Source organism: Macrobrachium nipponense, chromosome 16, assembly GCF_015104395.2.
Source record: "Macrobrachium nipponense isolate FS-2020 chromosome 16, ASM1510439v2, whole genome shotgun sequence".
Classification (NCBI taxonomy): Eukaryota; Metazoa; Arthropoda; class Malacostraca; order Decapoda; family Palaemonidae; genus Macrobrachium; species Macrobrachium nipponense.
The window spans coordinates 36,312,242-36,331,925 of NC_087209.1; the positions used below are offsets into that span (position 1 = coordinate 36,312,242).

General features: G+C 35.8%; 1 protein-coding gene across 1 annotated transcript in view; it reads right to left on the reverse strand.

Moving 5' to 3' along the window:
* The window catches only part of LOC135195306 (mucin-17-like), a 140,304-nt gene that overhangs the window by 34,835 nt on the left and 85,785 nt on the right, over positions 1-19,684 (reverse strand). The window contains exons 7-14 of the mRNA XM_064221567.1: positions 15,751-15,846; positions 14,022-14,041; positions 12,592-12,750; positions 10,824-10,964; positions 7,236-7,372; positions 5,480-5,653; positions 2,685-2,837; positions 853-939 (exon numbers count right to left, since the gene is read on the reverse strand). Coding sequence (XP_064077637.1) covers positions 853-939; positions 2,685-2,837; positions 5,480-5,653; positions 7,236-7,372; positions 10,824-10,964; positions 12,592-12,750; positions 14,022-14,041; positions 15,751-15,846 — 967 coding nt within the window. The remainder of the gene's footprint in view (positions 1-852; positions 940-2,684; positions 2,838-5,479; positions 5,654-7,235; positions 7,373-10,823; positions 10,965-12,591; positions 12,751-14,021; positions 14,042-15,750; positions 15,847-19,684) is intronic.

Here is a 19,684-nt window from a genome sequence, read left to right on the forward strand (position 1 = left end):
CGTGTAATCATAATATATGCATGTAAACACAATGGTATTCATATTGACTCAATGATATACATAGACAATGCACATTGGACTACACACTTGTGTCTGTGTGTGTGTGTATATATATATATATATATATATATATATATATATATATATATATATATATATATATGAGTCTTTTTCCTGTAATACAACAGCATTATATGAAAATAAAAGGCCAAATACACTATTTTAACGTTGCAACCATACATTTAGAGCACTTCCCTCTGTGCTCCTGATCACTAGTAAAATATGGACATAGGATGTTTTACAAGAGTATATATACAAAAACATATGTAGGTGTGGGTCACCAACAGAGACTTAGTGCCACTCCTACATATGTTTTTGTGTATATACTCTTGTAAGACATCTTATGTCCATATTTCATCAGTGGTCAGGAGCACAGAAGGAAGTACTCCAAATATATGGTTGCAACGTTGAAATAGCGTTTTATGGGCCTTTTATCTTCGTATATATATATATATATATATATATATATATATTATATATATATATATATATATATATATATGTGTGTGTGTGTGTGTGTGTGTGTGTGTGTGTGGTTGTGTGTGTGTGAGTGTGTTGAGTGCGAAAGTGGTCAAAGTATCGTTAGCAAGGACTCGGCATAAAAGAATGGGACAGTGGCACTGGTTCTCTCGTGATGCCAACTCTCTTAAAGGAAAACCTTTCCATTAGAACGATCTTCGTAAATATTAAGTGACTCTTTATTTACGAATTGAATGACGAAAATTTAACTAGCATATAGAATTTCCCCACAAAATAAGTGAGAGAATGTTGATATTTTTTCTTTTTAGCTACCTGGTTTCAGTGTCCCAGTAGACGCACGTTGCCGTCTGGGGTACTGGCGTCGCCTGCTCCCCAGGTCGTCTGTCCCTGAACAGTTGTCTGAAAAGGAGAATGGAATGAGAGAGAAAGAGAGAGATGTTTGAAAAAATTCAAGCATTTCTGTTTTTTACATTATATTTTTTTCTTTCCATGTTAAATCTTAATAATTCTGAGAGAGAGAGAGAGAGAGAGAGAGAGAGAGAAGAGAGAGAGAGAATTGTTGGGGTTTAAAAACTGTCAAATATTTCTTGTCTTTTACATCACTATATTTTTTCCTTTCCTTGTTAAAACCTTGATGACTCTAAGAGAGAGAAACAGAAAGAGAGAGAGAGAGAGCGAGAGAGAGAGATCACCCACATCTTGCTCACCTGACATTAAAAAAAAAAGCAAACTCGACAGGAATGATGAAAAACAAACAAACTCAGCCTCACAAGGAAACAAATCTGAGAGGAGTAAATATATCCAACGCAAGCTATTTCAGCCAAGACTAAATCCCAGACACTAGAAATATATTAATAAATAAAATAAAACAAATAAATAAAAAACACAGGACAACGCAAACAGACGAAAAAATGAAATTGTTCCTCGTGAAAATTCATACAAATAGAGTTTAAGAACATTTAAAAAAAAAAGGAAAGGCCATTGTATAGTTTAGTGGAACTCTGTTGAATTGCATGTTTCGAAAATCAAAATACAAACTTAGGAAATAATTAAATGGGTCTTAATGAGAACAACTTACTTTTCTTTAATTTTTCATTTGCAAATCACTTGGTTTGTTTGTTTTATGTTGAATTTTTTATTTCTTGATAATAATGATAATTTGTCTGGTCTTTGAATATGTAATATTTCCATATATTCGTATATGCAGTTAGCTACGAATTTCTGTTTATCTCTTGCTATTGTTATCTTTTGATTTAAGTTTTCTATATTTATTATTTCATTTATCATGAACACACAATTTTACCTTTCAGTATATTTTTCAATAGATTACTGTTTTATTATGTCTATTAATGTATTAAAACCATTTAAATATAAAACTATTTATGTCTCTTCTGTGATTTTTGTATTTCACCTAAATGGAACAATTATCCAGTCAAGCATAGTATATGTATTTTATGATTACTAAATTGACTCGTAAATCTACTATTTATCACTTGAATCTAAATTATCTCTTAAATTTTGTATTTACTCAGCAATTTTATCGTCTCGGTGTTACTTACTAGTAATAATAGATATTATTAATAATAATATAGAAATGGTATGTGGTTATAGCCCCAGCAGCGGGAGACCAGCGTTCCATCTCGAGGGCTAAACTTCTGTTCCTTCCCCCCCTCCCCCCAAAAGATAAATAAATAAATAAATAAAAATTAAAAGGTAGTGTATCGAAGCTAGTGCATGGAAGGGCATGAGGCTAGCAGCCTCATCCCAATACATACTAAGGGCTAAGCTTAATATTTGAAGTGTTCTCTTAAGAGAACAAGTAAAAATTCCTCCAAGCGGCCCATGAAACTTTAACCATGGCCCGGTAGTGGCCTGGCCTATATCGTTGCTAGACGCACTATATGGCTAACGTTAAACTTAAATAAAAATAAAATTTACTGAGGCTAGAGGGTTGCAATTTGGTACGTTTGATGATTGGATGGTGGATGATTAACATACCACTTTGCAGCCCTCTAGCCTCAGTAGTTTCTAGATCTGGGGGTGGACAGAAAAAGTGCGAACAGCCTGAGAACCGGAGGGTTAACAGAGAGAGAGAGAGAGAGAGAGAGAGAGAGAGAGAGAGAGAGAGAGAGAGAGAGATTTACCTGAAGACTGGCCCTGCCTCCGGGGAGCTGTGCTCGAAGCGTATAATGGCCATGTCCTCCATTTCTGTGAAATTTATCTGCTGTCCAACTCCTCCAACGCTGACGCTAAGCAAAGGGCTGTTCATCTCTTTGTAGGAGCCGTATTTCACGTCCCTAGCGGATTGTTAAAATGGCAGTAGAGGTGTTAATGACGGTAGGAGGAGGTGATGGAGCTTTGATAAGGATTACGACATAATAAGGATAATAAGGATGGTGATTTGGATGATGGTAGGATGGAGATAATCCTTGGAATGACGAAAGATGATAGTGATAGAGCTGATAGGGGAGATGACAGATAAGAGAATCAAGAATAAAGATGGTGATGGTGCAGATAGTGGTGGAGATGATAGGTAGGATTGTAGATGAGCATACTGAGAATAATGATGGTGATGGTGAAGATAGTGATGAAGTTGATAGGGAAGAGGGTTGAATGCATACTGAGAATTACCGAGTAAAGATGGTGACGGTGAAGATAGTGGTGGAGATAATAAGGGAGAGGATTGATATGCATACTGAGAATCACAATGATGATGGTGAAGACAGTGAGAGTGGTAGATGATAAAGATGGTGACGGTGAAGATAGTGGTGTAGATGAGATTACTGAGAATACAGCTTGGAGTTGGTGAAGATAATGTCAAAGGCAACAGGGATGACGGTAGAGGGCTATATTGTGGATAAAGATGGTGATGCCGAAGACTGACAGAGAACATAGGAAGGTTGGTAGATAACTATAATAATAAGAATAAAGATGGTAACGGTGAAGATAGTGTTAGAGATGATAGGGAGGATAGTAGATAAGAATATTGAGAATAAAGATGGTGATGGTGAAGATAGTGGTGGAGGTGATAGATAGGGCTGTAGATAAGATGACTGAGAATGAAGCTTGTAGATGGTAGATAACTATATTGAGAACAAATATGATAGGGTGGATGGTAGTTAAGAATACTAAGTATCACGACTGTGACGGTGAAGGTATTGATAGTGTCTCAAAAGATTTACTGCTATGACAAAAAAAAGAGAGAGAGAAAAAAAAGCGAAACCAGGCAGCGAGCGACCCATCTGCCTGTATAATTTTATTAAAAGTCGCTCTTTTGTTTTCTCATTCGGCCGAGCTTCGGATTCTCTCCATAGCATATATGTTTGGCTGCAGAGAATATCATTCGATGATGCTTCGTGATACTTATCATTATTCAACAGGGTCTGGTGTAAGGCCCTGTTAGCCACACCTATTAATTGTCTAAAAATACTTGGTGCTACTTTGGCCCGTCATCTACGCGTCACCCGCTCCGAGGTGCTCCTACTAAACATGACGAAAGCTCCTTAGGACGCCGTGTTTAGTACTATAGTAGATTCACATTACCCGTGCATCTGATGTCTAGACCAGTCCCTTACGACGCTCCTGATTGGCTGTTGATGAGCCAATCACAGGGCTGGAACCTCACATAGATAGGATCTATGTGCCACCTCTCCAGAGGGATACGTCTTTCAGGAGAGGTGGAACATACATTCTGCCTATGTGAACTCTCTCAAGAGACTGAGTTTCCCGCCCTGTGATTGGCTTATCAACAGCTAAGCCAATCAGGAGCGTCGTAAGGGACTGGCCTAGACGGCAAATGCACGGTTGATGTGAATCTACTATAGAGCTGAACATGGCGAAAGCTCCTTAGGACGCCGTGTTTAGTACTATAGTAGATTCACATCACCTGTGAATCTGATGTCTAGACCAGTCCCTTACGACGCTCCTGATTGGCTGTTGATGAGCCAATCACAGGGCTGGAAGCTCTCAGTCTCGAGAGAGAGTTCACATAGGCAGGATTTATGTTCCGCCTCTCCTGAGGGATACTTTTGGAAGACATATCCCTCAGGATAGGTGGAAGATACATCCTGCCTATGTGAACTCTCGAGAGAGACTGAGTTTCTAGCCCTGTGGTTGGCTTATCAACAGCCAATCAGGAGTGGCGTAAGGGACTGGTATAGACATCAGATGCACGGGCGATGTGAATCTACTCTAGCTCCTCGGGGACTAAAGTATTCCATAGTGCATCCATTTCCATTTTTCATGGTAGACAAATTATATTAATAAACGATATCTTCGAGCAGCCGTCTACTTTACATTTTGCATACGAAGTCTAGTACTAGCACCTCGGGGTAGGGACGCGTAGATAGCAAGCTAAAGCAGACCTAGTATTTAATGTTAAACGTCAGCATGGCGTAAAAATAAATATTTAAACGTATTGCTTCTATATATATTCCGGACCCTCGATGAAATGACGATGTATTGCAGGAATGAATAGCGATGAAAATGTATTGGATATGAACATTTAAAACTGCTCCCGTGAGAGTGCTCTTGCGATATGACGAAGGGAACACTGACACAAATCATAAACGTGTAAATGTAAACTGCCATGTAGCCTACGTATTTCAGAATAAGACTCATGGTTCCTGGTTCCTGGTTCCTAAGTGCTCACTCCACAAACACACTTGCGAGCAAACTACTACAACTATTCGCGGGAGGTGGAGAGCATTTGAACTTGGTATAGATTTACTTTATACCCTTTCTCTCTGCTAATGTTTATTACATTATCAACACTGGCACTAAATTCCTTGTTTTTCACAATTATAAAAGTCTTTAGCTTCAGTTTTTTTAAAATACATCATACTGTTTAATTTACCCTTGGCCATTACCCTTTTCTGCAACAATAATCCCAAAAAGTGAGTAGGTACCATTCGCTGTTGATGTCCCAACTTCTTCTTACCTATTGAGCGCTGCCGGCAGGGCCCTCAGCGCGGACTGCTGCTCGACTCTGAAGGATACCAATCTAACTTGGGTGCTGTTATCCTCCAGGAGACTTCCGAAGTCCTCCGGAAGATGGAAGGAAGTTCTGTGGTGGTCGTCAGGGATAAAGAGGTTGACGTCCTCCGATGAGTTCCTTCAGGATGGAAAGAAATTAGGTGAAGTAGAATTTTCAGTGGACGAAATGAAGGCATGATGTCATTGGAAGTCGTTCAGGCGAGAGAGAGTAATGGGTAAACAAATTGATAGATATGTAAGAAATTTAAATTTTGCCTAAATGTTACTGTCTCTCGATCTATCTCTCAATCAATCAAAATTTGTATGTATATATATATGTATATATATATATATTACACATATATATATATATATATATATATATATATTATATATATCATATATATCTATATATATATATGATATATATATATATCTATATATATACTATATATATATATATATATATATATACACATATACATATATATATAAATATATACCTATATATATATATATATATATAATATATATATATATATATATATGTATGTATGTAGTATGGATACATATGGGGATATAATCCACAATGATGTAAAACCCTTAATTAGTAATATAAAAGATATATTTCTTGTAAAGGAAATAAAGCTTTCGACCAACAGCTGTGGTCTTGTTCACTATATCTATATATATAGAATCTACTGGTCCTTTTTACCAGATACATATGTAATTCTAATAGCCACAATGCACTCTTAATATCTCAAATTCTTTGCTCTTTTTTGGATACGCTTTTCACTACAAAGTCTTGAGAGACAACTTCAAAGAAATAATGATGTCCGGTAGCGGGAAACGAACCCGCGATACCATAATCACGACGAGGTCACCTTGCCGACCTGACGAAAAGGATAAAAGTCTATTGTCTTTCGGACATACCTATACCTGTCGTTTTCAGATATATTTATTAGTAGTTAAGTGGGCAATTGGTTTTTTATTGCTTTTTAGGCTGAAATATATATTTGTGTAGAATTTACTGGTCATTTTTACCAGATACATATGTAATTCTAATAGCCACAATGCACTCTTAACTTCTCAAATTCTTTGCCCTTTTTTGAGTACCTTGAAATGGAAAACAGTAAAGTGAAGTATGAATTGCCATGAAGTGTAAAATCTGACGAAACGGACTCATGAGATAAAATTCAGGTTACTTTGAGATGGGAAAATGTAACTTGAAGAGTTACCTTACACTGAACTCACAAGAAACTACAAAAAAAATAATATAAAAATATATTTGGTAAGATATGGTAAAATGGAGTGGCTTTGTCTAAGGTAATCAATAGAATCATGAAATGTAATAAATAAGTAAAAATATGCGCCGAAGTCCATGAAACTCTCAACAGCGGCCAATGAAACTTTTAGCCACGGTCCGGTGGTAGCTTGTTTTGGCTCGTATAGCATGATCATGGCTACCTTTAACCTTGAGTGAAATAAAAACTACTGGGGCTAGAGAGCTGCAATTTGGTATGTTTGATGATTGGAGGATGGATGACCAGCATACAAATTTGTAGCTCTCAAGCTTCATCACTTGTTAAGATCTGAGAGTGGACAGAAAGAAAAGTGCGGACGGACAGACGAAGGCACCTCAACAGCTTTCTTTTACAGAAAATTAAAAATAGACGACCTTAAAAAATCCAGAAAGTGAAAGCTCATTAAATCTGCATTACCTTGAAATAGCAAAGACCGAAAGTTGCACCTCTGAGCTGTTGAAGCGACGGGTAGTGTTGCTTATCTGCTCAGCCAATAGGAATCCGGAGGATTCCAGGTTTTGAAGAAGGGATCCTCCAAGATTTCCAGCCACTTCCTGGAAACAAGTGATTTCTTGGTAAAATTTGATTACATACATTCCATCGCTGACTTCATACACATACACACACACACACACACACATACATATAATAATAAATAATATATTATAATATATAATATATATATATATTTTATGTATTATATAATATGGTTTTAATTGGAACTTGTATGCTGGAGACGTTTCCTGTCTTAACAGGAAGAATTTATTTACACCCACACACACCACCACACACCTACACACACACACACATATATATATATATTATATATTTAATTTTATTATATATATACTTAAATATATATACATATATAAATGTGTGTAATATTATATTTATATATATATTATAATATATATAATTGTGTATTATTAATTATATTATTTATATATATTATATTATATATATATATATGTATATTATTATTATATATACATACATACAATACATTAATATATATTATAGTATTATATATATATGTATTTAATTATAAATTATAAAACATACATACATCATAATATATTATTATTATTTAAATATAAATAAATAATATAATATACATAAAATATATTATAATATATGGCAGTGAGGTAGTAAATTATATAAAATTAGTTTTTGCTATCTCGTTTATTACGTTAAAGTTCTATTTATTATATGGGAAAAAAGAATTTAATTATGATGTGATCCTTTAATATGTATTTAATTTCTGGATAGGAAAAAACTTATAATTCTTTATCCACCGTTGAACCTTAAGGGGCCCACGGGCCGCTAGGACCGAAACAAACTATTCTGTAGGCACTTAGTTTTTTCTTTGCAAGTCTATTAGACACGAAAGAATACCCGGAGTACAATTATGTCAACTTAAACACTGTCTATATTCAACACACCTCACTTCGCACTTCTTCTCTGTCTCTTCTTCTCTACCCTGTCTCCCTCTTTCTGTTTCTGCTTTTCACTCTTTCTCCACTGTCTTCTCTCTCTCTGTCCAGCTTTCTATTCAGATGTCATCTTCTTGGTACCGCCTTTGGATTTTGAATTTTGACTGGGTGTGGCATCTTCTGAAAGGATTCTTGTGTCTGAGTTGCTACAGACTTTCTACAAAACTGCCTTCCTGTCATCCTTTCTGTAGTAATTGGTAGACTTCTCATTTGGAAACGCCTCTTGTTCATACCTTGGCTTCTTGAGGGTGTGACCTTTGGGTATCCTAGTAGGGTATTCGTTGGGACCTATGTTGGGACGTCCTTACAATCTGGCACTGCGGATGGAATCTGACTGTAAAACCATAGGCCCTCCTTGAAAAGGGCAGAGCCAAGAATTTCACATGATCCTCCTTTTGAACAAAGAAGCATTGAATTTTCCTTGGTAATATTAAGCAGAAGGCCTTTGGGAAGGTCCAACTTCACTTTAATTCTCGACACTCCAAGTTTCACAATAATGTTGGGTGAGCCGTAGGGCCCACTTATCTTCCTGTATCTGTAGGTGACTGAGGGTTTTTGGGATTTGTTGACCAGATTTCCCGACCTCTAAAATTTCCTGTCCATCTTGGGTCGGGCTCAAGTAAGACGATCCTTTTTTAAAATCATTATTTCGTTTTTTGTGCCTTATCCTCAAGTCTTTATAGGTTAACGCCTTTTAAAACTAATTTCCCCTTATTCTGTAATCCGCACTGTTAACATATATATTTCATATATATATATATATATATTTATATATATATATATATATATATAGTATAATTGTATGTATGTATATGATACCATACATCCCATATAAATAAAATATATATATATATATATATATATGTATGTTTGTGTGTGTGTGTGTGGTGTGTCATTATATATAAGATAATTATATATGGTATATTTACATGCATACATATGTAAGAATATGTATATTATATATATTTATATACATAAATGTTTTTCATTAACCTCTTAGATATCTCCAAGTATTATTTCTAATTTGTAATGGCACACAAGTGTTTCTGTGCAGCTCTTGCTTGTTTCAGCTATCCAGTTGATAACGTCTTAATGTTCAGTTCATTCGTTTTCTGAATACATCCTCTGGATTCTAGTGCCCATCTCTTCTGGAAATAAGGTCTATGGTTTCCGATATATTCCTGCTTACAGACGCTTTCTGCAGATGAATATCGCTTTTCACGCATTTATACTCTTAACAGTTTCATGGCCGCTAATACTTTGGGGCAATCCTCCGTAGCTACTTAATTTTAACCATATAGAATTAATAAAACAAAACTGCTGTTACCTGATGAACTTGAACATTTTTCGAAAAAACGTAACTAATGAGAGCTATAAAGAATCATTTTCCTGTCATTCTTATCAACTGAGTAAACTTGTAGGTCAGTTTTACGTATTACTGTCAGAGTATCAGACAAGAAAATGGTTATCTTTGGATCAGGTTTGCCATTTTGAGGAATTTCGATCCTACTAGTGTGGCTTTCTGGTGATCTCTGGCAACCCTCCGAGGCTTTTCCGACCACAGGAATAAAATTCTTCACTTTGCCTTTTTATGTTTTATTATGAAAATAAAGCTTATAAATTAAAACATATCCTGCTTATTTATATAAACGAATTTATTGAAATCCTTAATTTTTTTTCGTGAAAAATACTTTATGCTTAGCTAGTGACGTGTAGTTTTTTTACGTCACGGAAAATAATTCTACATCGGAAAATACGCATTCTAACCATTAAATTTTTCCGCGCAAATTCTAAAAAAAAAAAAAAAAAACCCAATAAATAGTCAAAAGTTACAGTCATATGGTATAACCTGCTTAAAAGCCAATGTGTGAAGAAAGAACAACGCAAAAACGCTCTGTTGCCTTTTGATAAATATTTATTATGCCCAAATATCTTAGTCTAAAAATACTCCGAATGGTGTCCTCTCTGAACTTACCTTACGAAGTAGCTCCCAAGTAGTCGATGTGTTCAGAAGGTTGCTGGAGATGTGAACGAAGTCGTCATTGTAACTGCTAAAAAATCTTCTCGTTCTTCAAAAGAAGTTTCTGATGTCTAGGAGCATAAAGAAGAGACATATATAAAATAGATGATAAGGTACGGAAGGTATATACGTAACAATCAGCTTACGAAAGTACAAAATATTTTAGGTCTATTAGCATTTCTTACATGAAGTAGAAACCTCTGCGAAGTGGGCATTCTTTTAATGTTTAAATCCTTTCTAATCTGAAAGGTCAGACCTTGTTGACAGCATCCATTTCAATTACAAAAAAGGATGAAATTGCAATCCTTACGCACTGGGTCATTCGCGCAGCTGCCATTAAGAGCAACTTAACCTCTCGTACTTTAAGGTTTTTCCTCATTTTTGAAATGAACCATCATATGAACGAAGTCTCACAAGTTCGAGATACGAACATGAACATGATAGAGAGAGAGAGAGAGAGAGAGAGAGAGAGAGAGAGAAGATAACTCTGACCTGTTGAGCTGCCAAGGCGGTGAGATTGCTAAGGACGCCAATGAGAGTTGAAAGGTCACTGGGCGTCAATGAAGTGTACTGATTGGTCAGGCTCTTCACCTCTGAGGATATGTCCGCCGCCGAGCAGTTGCCGGATTCGATCTGAAACGCAGGATTTCGAATGAGTGAGTAGTGATTTTGTCAGATGAAGGCTCGGAAATATTTTGTGTGGGACATTAAAAAATGACATTTCAATTAAGAGCTCGTGGAAGATGTAAACTGGTACGTGTAAAACTGTTACTAAATTACATAGATATTTAGTTGTGATAAATTATATAGTGTCACAATTGAAACTTTTAACTCTCAATCTGTAGATTCAAGACAAAATTTTCGAAACTAATAACGATCACTGCTAAAATGGAAATTGTAAGATTTTACATAGTAATTCAAACAGATTACTGAACAACATTTTGGAATAAAGAGGTGAAGTTTGGGTCAAGGAGTCTTTTGCGAAAGATGACATCCGCCAGGTCCTGATAATAAAGGATTCCAAGTAACAAGGAAATTTGGAAACTTCTGATTGTAACTCAAACTAATATTTTGGTCATATCTAACAAGCATCTGTTGGTGAAAAATGTCACTGGGCTTGCAATACTTCAATGGTGAACCCAATAGAAAAAATTCTTGATAAAATCTCATTCTTGAAGCTTGTACTATATCATAATCCAGGAAGACTACTTCTCAAAGAAAACACGGGTATTTGGTAATGATGCTATGATTACGAAGTCTTTTGGAACAAATTCTAAGGGTTCTGAATTACAATCTATGAAAATATTTCTCAATTGTTTAATCTTGATAGTTGGTCTCATGCCCTCAAACGTATCGCCTCACATGTGACTGTATGATTTAAGATTTAATCATTTTTTTTCCTTCGTGATAAAGTCATAGATAAACATATCACATATCAAATTCGATCTCTTCACTAGACCTAATTGTGTGTTCCATTATTATTAATAATCCATTAGTATTAATAAAATATGAGCCTTCCAAGGGTAGGTATCGCGGTCCCCTGTGGGATTGAGTCCTAGATTTTCGTCTGACTTTGATTTTACGAATCACAAACTTTTTCAGTATTACTTTTTCTCCCGGCCGGCTTTTTTCTAGACCAAGTTCTTTTAGCAGCAGTAATTTTCAGTTCTAACGTCTTACAGGCCAGATTTGCTCTCAATAGTGAACCCTACCCGTTTTTTATTTTTTTATTTTTTTTTGTGACCGGCTTTTTCCAGCCTTTGTTTTTCCAGACCGTTATGTGTTTTTAGGCAAACGATTTCCAGCTGCTGTACATCCAAACCAAGTTTTTGATAACCAGTTCCCTTTGAGACTAAGATTTCCCAGCTGTCGCATTTTCAAGTCCAGTTTTCCAGCCATAGTTTTTTCTCCGTTGTTTCTAGTTATTCCTTTTTTAGTCGTAGTGTTTTTACTTAATTCGTCTCCAATTTCAGTTTATCCAGAACGAGCTTTTCTGGCCCTAGCTTTGTCCTGAACCAGTTCCTCTTTTAGGCCCAGTTTTGTTCCTATCAGGGATTTTTAATACCTAATAATTTTCAAGCTCCAGTTTTCCATCCAAATTTTTCCCTATCCCCGGTTCTATCCAGTCAAGGAGTGTTCCCCAGGCACTTTCTTTCCCTTCTTTCCATAACACCTCAACTTCATAATTGAACATTTTAGTGACCTTCCCATCGACCTAAATATGAACTGTTACAAAACGAAATAGTAATCCTTTACAAACCTGATCTTGCACGCCGACGATCCACTTTTGAACGCAGCGATCCTCAACGACAAACAGCCGTTGACCCGGATGGCACGTCACCGTCTGGTATCCAACGTACCCATCCACAGGGCATGCGCGTCTCCTTATTTTGCCTGGGCAAACCCAGGGAGGGGCTCCCTGTAAGAAACTTTTGTATTTTCGACAGCCTCTGTGTGATATTTATATAGGTATACATATGTATGTGTATATATATATATATAGATATATATATATATATATATATATCTATATATATATATATATATATATATATACATACACATATATATTATGTTTTTCATTAATTAAGAAACGAACTTTAGAGCAATGTAAAGTCAAGATGTTGAACGGCTAGGTGAGATGAGGGTCAAAAGCAGCAGGTGATTTATGAAAGACAGACTCCTATGCAGTTTCCCCTAAAAGAAACCAGCAAAGGTCTTGTATACTACCGTATACAGTGTGTCGTTCAAAGTACACTGTAGGCTTTAACCACATAAAGGGGTTTTTAGCAATGGTCAGACCAGCAAAAGTCGAGGAATGCGACTCAGTATTATCCTTGCACTCTAAATTAATAATAATAATAATAATAAATTAATTAATAAAATAATAAATGAAACTAATAAGAATAATAATAATAAATAAATAATAATAATAATAATAATAATAATATAAAATAAATAATAAATAATAGTTTTTCTAAAGGGACCCACAATAATAATACGTTTTGATTAGTCATTCATATGGACTGAAGATGAACCCAGGAAAGGGTTCGAAAGGTTTTATAAAGTGTTTATAAATTAAACACGAACTCTTACCATTCTTAATTTTGTGAACCCCTTTGAACATTGTATAAAATCTCGTGATGGAGAGTTTTTCCTTAATAATAATAATAATATAATAATAATAATAATAATAATAATAATAATAACTAATAATAATAATAATTAATAATAATGGGCACAGTTTTCCGTCTCGGAAATGATGACAATGGTTGCAGGTCCACAATAATATAACATGTGAGTACATGGCCTTTAATGGGTATTAAAAGCTTTCGAACTTTGCACTAGGTTCATCTTGACTGAAGATGAACCTAGTACAAGGTTCGAAAGCTTTTAATATCCATTAAAGACCATATACTCACATGCTATATTATTGTGGACCTGCAACCAATAATAATAATAATAATAATAATAATAATAATAATAATAATAATAATAATAATAATAAATACTCAAAAAGGACCAAATCGTTACAGCTGGGAAAACCACACTGCAGATCGTACGCAACACATCATGACACGTTCTCACATTCTAAAGAACTTTCCAAGACTATTGAGACAATTTTCCGACTGACTTTTTTCCGTATTGACCTCAGTAATACAGTGTGATAGAAAGCACATCGTTACTTACCGTTTCCACGTAACAGCAATCTGAAAAAAGGTAGCACAAATTTAGAGCTGATCGTACGATAGTTATCCTAAACATAAACTCTATCATATCCCATGAACTCTTTCTTAAATGCACGGCAGCTACGCTAAGTTCGTTTCTTAATGTCAGGCAATTATCCTGAAACATTTGGAAGTTTTTTTATTGGTTGCAAGATAGTTCCACTAAAGCACGTCAACCTGTTTCCAAAGGTATGATAATTACTGTATAATAGCAGTTACTAAAAAAATGGTTATTGAACTTTTTGAGATTTGAACAGGTATTCAAAGAAGCTAAACTGACGTAATTAACTTTCTAACTTCTATTACATAAATTAAGAATAAACTGTCAACGTATCAGGCGACAAGACAAATGTCGATAAAGCTCCCATGTAAACAAACAGCTTTAAATTAATTTACACTCAACAGAAACGTACATTGCATTCAAGATTTATATATCTCTCTTCCGGATTCAAGAATTGTAGTGAGTGATGAGCGTATCCAAAACTTTTGAGGAAATCAGGAAATCTAGTGGTCAAAGTGGGTATTTAAGATCCATGATTCTGATGAATCTGACCACCAGATTCTGCAGAATTTGTGAATGCACGGAATGCATGTATATGTATGTATATTTCAATGTATCTCACTTTACACATTCAATCTATGTGATTTTCACTAACCAATTTTGTAATATCTCTTTCTATCATCAACAAGATTTCACTTCTGTGACTCCATCTTTGCACTGTTATCACCCTATAATTGAAATACTGGAACCGCTTTCAAACTGCAAAATTCTTCGACTTGACTGCAATAACAGTCAACAGATCGACGCATTTAAAGCGTTTTGAAACTATGAAGAACTAATATAACCTTTAGACTTTTACTCAAAATATGAAAACAACGATTTGAGTTACTGAGTTGTTAAGAATTTTGGGGCAAAGAAATCATTAATTATATCTACTTTCCGGGTGCGGAGTTAGCATATAGTTGCCTATGCAAGTACCATCTCCCGGCTATGTGGTTGGTACACAATATGCAGTAGTTTAAATGTATGCCGCTCAGCTATTTGGTTACTACACAGCAGCCGCCTATACACACCCTTATACACACCTCTTAGTTACATAATTAATATTCAGCTGTTTATATACACACACCTCGGTTGCGTGTTTATCATAAACTGCTTATGCACATTACCCTTTTCTGTGTTCAAATTTGGTTGGGAAAAACTCTTTATAACGAGAGTTTACAGTGTTCTCAGGGGTCCACGATAACAAGAACGTTAAAAGTTCGTGTATGTAATCTATAAACACTTTATAAAAGTTTTCGAACCCTTCCCTGGGTTCGGAAGCTTTTATTAAGTGTTTATTAAGTGTTTATAAATTATACACGAACTTTGAACATTCTTGTTATTGTGGACCCCTTAGATTAGAACAAACAACAAATTGCCGGGAGCCGACTGTTTTTTTGTTTTTGACTTGCTCCACACAAGATTTTCTTCTATCCTTCGTAACAAACTTTCTTCAAAACCGTCAAAAAGACCAAAATAACAGGAGGAAAACTAAACCGGTTTTAAATTCCTATGCCCTAAGTCTGTATGGATGTGTCTAGTGATGTGAGTTAGATTAGAGACAAAAAAGATGTGTTTGATTTCCCTTGTTTTTTCAAGTAGGCCTATGAGAATTTTTAAATAAAAAAAATGACAGAACAGTAGGTACCTTCAGCTATCGGTGTTATCACTTTGGTTGTAGTAGTTGTACTCCTACTCGATGTTGCTGAACTCTCGTAAGTTGACGATGTCAGCAAAGCCGTGGCTGAAATCGATGATTATATGAATGAATGATACTTTACATCAGTTGTACAGGGTGTCCACAAAGTCCCAGTACCATTACAAGTATTTATTGCTCAGACATCATAACATAGAGTAATGCAGTTTTCTGTAGAATGTTCTACATTTCCTCAAGTTTACATTCAGAGCACTTCATGCAGTGCATTCCATATGTGCTCCTCCAGTTGCCCTCACAATGTCGAGACGATATTCCATCTCCCTCCATACGCGCTGCAACTGTTTGGACAACTTTAACAATGCAAAAAAAAAAAAAAAAATGTAAATTCTAAAGCTTAAATACAATTTAACGTAAATAAATCTGAATGAAAAAACTAAAACAAAAAAGTGCTAATATTACTCTATGTCATATGGTTTCTGAGCAACAAATACTTGTAATGGTACTGGGACCTCATGGACACACTGTATAATTCATAGCATTCGCCTTACCGAAAAATTAGAATATAAAGTACAAAGAAATAAAGAAAATCAAATTCATTACATGTGATAACACCTAAAATTCTAAGTACATTCTTAATCTAATTGCTTCATATCAGTGAAAGCTGTATGAAGATGCGAGTCATTTTGAAAGTACGGATTTGAAAATATAAAAATCTGTGAATATTTGAAATCTGGGGATATGCCGATTAAAACACGAGAACAATTGATTTTAAAAAGCCAGCTATTTGGTTTGTACACACCAGCCGCCTATACACACCCCTATAAACACCTCTCAGTTACGTAACATTCAGCTGTTTATATACGCACATCTCGATTGTATGTTTAACATAGACTGTTTATGCACATTACCCCTTTCTGTGTTCAAATTTGGTTGGGAAAAACTCTTTCTCACGAGAGTTTATACAATGTTCTAAGGGGTCCACAATGACAAGAATGTTAAAAGTTTGTGTATATAATTTATAAACACTTAATGAAAATTTTCGAACCGTTCCCTGGGTTCGTAAGCTTTTATTAAGTGTTTATGAATTATACACGAACTTTTAATGATGACGTTGCCCGATCCACCTTTGTTATTGTAGCCGGACCTTTCCTGGATAGTGAGTGACCCCCAAGGGGTTTTTGGGGTTCGATCTTGGACTAATAATTCTTGAGGGTTATTATCTTTATGATATTCACAATCTTTTGTTTATGGAATGAAATTGATTTTAGATTTTAGGCCAAAGGCCAAGCACTGGGACACATGAGGCTATTCAGCACTGGAAAGGAAATTGAGAGTAGATAGGTTTGAAAGGTGCAATAGGAGGTAAACTTCACAGTTGCACTATAATATTATTGTTAGAAGAGGGTGGATAGCAAGATGGAAGGAAGATAGTATGAATGGAGATACAGTAAAAGGATTGATAGGGACGCTGCAAAGAACCTTTAGTAATGCCTACAATGCGCCCCGTGAGGTGCACTGACGGCACAAATCTCCTACGAAGAGTCTGTTGCTTTTTTAATGGTAATCTCCAACGGGATTGTACTAAACACGCCAAAAAGGTGGAAATAGACCGAATTGAAACCCCTAGGGTCACTATCTAGGAAAGACCCGTAGAGCCTAATAGCATGTTCTTTTTTTTTTTTTAAGGACATCCGTTGGTAAATAGAAAAGCTAAGTTGTGGAAGTTTTCTGCACAGTAGCTTCTTCCTCTACTCGGCAAATTAGAGATAATTTTGACACTGCCTATTTTGCTTTTCTCCGAAGCCACCCCTTTTAGAGGGTACGTCTTATTCAGGAAGGAAGCTGAAATATTTTAGGCAGAACTAAGGTTTAAAGCAAGTGGGGATGATCCATTCCTTTTTGTTTCTGTTGCACTACATTTTAAAATTGCTCTGCGGCTTTTAACGCTTGTTTACTATTCCAGCTTCCGTCGTTCCAGACTTATGATCTTCTATTCTTTAAAAAACAGTCAAATGGCTTTTTCAGGAGTGAAGTTCATTTGTTTTTCATCTTCCCAGCGTTTCCCTACCTACTCCCACTCATGTATCTATTTCCACTTTTATTTCCTTGCGATTCTTCAATGTTCCAATATTCTCCTTCGTTTCCTATTCTGACTTCATTCCCTCATTTTCTCTTTATTTTCTGCATTGATACAGACCTGACATTTTGATTCTATCTAATTGTGTCCACTGTCATGCATGTCCTGTCATCTGCAATTCATCTTTAATCAAATTGTTTTCAACGAAGGCAGTATTTCCTGAAAAGTAACGACCCTGCGACTATTATGAATTAGAAAAGTTTATCGAGAAAGATTTTGTTTTAGTCGAGTAAAATTTTCGAGGAAATACTGCATTAAAGTTTTCTGTAAAAGAAAACTATTTGTCTGTCCGTCCGGAATTTTTCTGTCCGCCCTCAGGTCTTAAAATCCACTGAGTCTAGAGGGCTGCAAAATGTTATGTCGATCACCCACCCTCCAATCATCAAACATATCAAATTGTAGCCCTCTAGCCTCAGTAGTTTTGATTATATATATATATATATATATATATATATATATATATACATATATATATGTACAAAATACGAATCGATTGATTGTTTGTTTAAATACTGATGCAAAAATGCCCATTTTTGCATCAGTATTAAAACAAACAATCAATTCGTATTTTGTATTAGTGCATACATAATAATATATATATATATATATAGATATATATGTATATATTCTATATATACATACCTATATATATATATTATCTTATAATTAAGATATATAGTCTATATATCTAATATATATATATATAAGTCGTTGTTCTGCCAGATGTAAAGATGACTCCAGGACGCATTCATCTCAAAACCTCATGATTTTTATAATCAACAATTGGGCTGTATAACCTCAACACCCATTGGTCTACTCACCCCATGACCCATATGATCATAAAAACGCAACGATCCACTGAAAACTACAAACCCAATGACCAGCGGGATTGCAAATTAAATGACCCATGAACTTGTGGACCCCATGAACTAAATGAAAACCCCATGGGTATACTGGGGAAACAAATCCCGAATTACACCAGACTGCAAACACCAAAGCCCATGGGGTACCAAAACCCGTAAGTTCCTCGCTGGACAAGTGGTTTTCGCGCTTGGCTGCCAATCCGGTGGTCCGAAGTTCGAATCCCGGCTCGGCCAACGCGGAATGAGAGGAATTTATTTCTGGTGAAAGAAATTCATTTCTCGATATAGTGTGGTTCGGATCCCACAATAAGCTGTAGGTCCCTTTGCTAGGTGACCAATTGGTTCCTAGCCACGTAAAAATATCTAATCCTTCGGGCCAGCCCTAGGAGAGCTGTTAATCAGCTCAGTGGTCTGGTAAAACTAAGATATACTTAATTTAACCAAACCCCATTACATGTAGGGCTTTATAACTTCATGATCCTTGAGGCTGTATATCCTATGATCCTAGGGCTAGCCTGAAGGATTAGATATTTTTTTACGTGGCTAGGAACCTACAGCTTTCACCAGAAATAAATTCCTCTGATTCTGCGTTGGCCGGGTCGAGAATCGAACTTCGGACCACCGGGTTGATGGCCGAGCGCGAAAATCACTCGTCCAACGAGGAACTCGTGGGACCATAAAACATTATGGCATCTGTCACTTCCTGGTGGCTTCTTCAACGCCAAGTGGCAAGGACGCCCTGGTCCCATTTCTCGACTTACACAAAGGGCATTGTAATTAAATGATTGACATTACTACACTGAGGAAATTCGCAATCGACTTACGTGGAATTTTCTTCTCTGTGAGTGAGCCCTTTTGCCTTGGGGCACTGGTCATGAGCAGCCAAACCATGAGCAAAATCAGGGTAGCAGCGTCTTGGAGACAT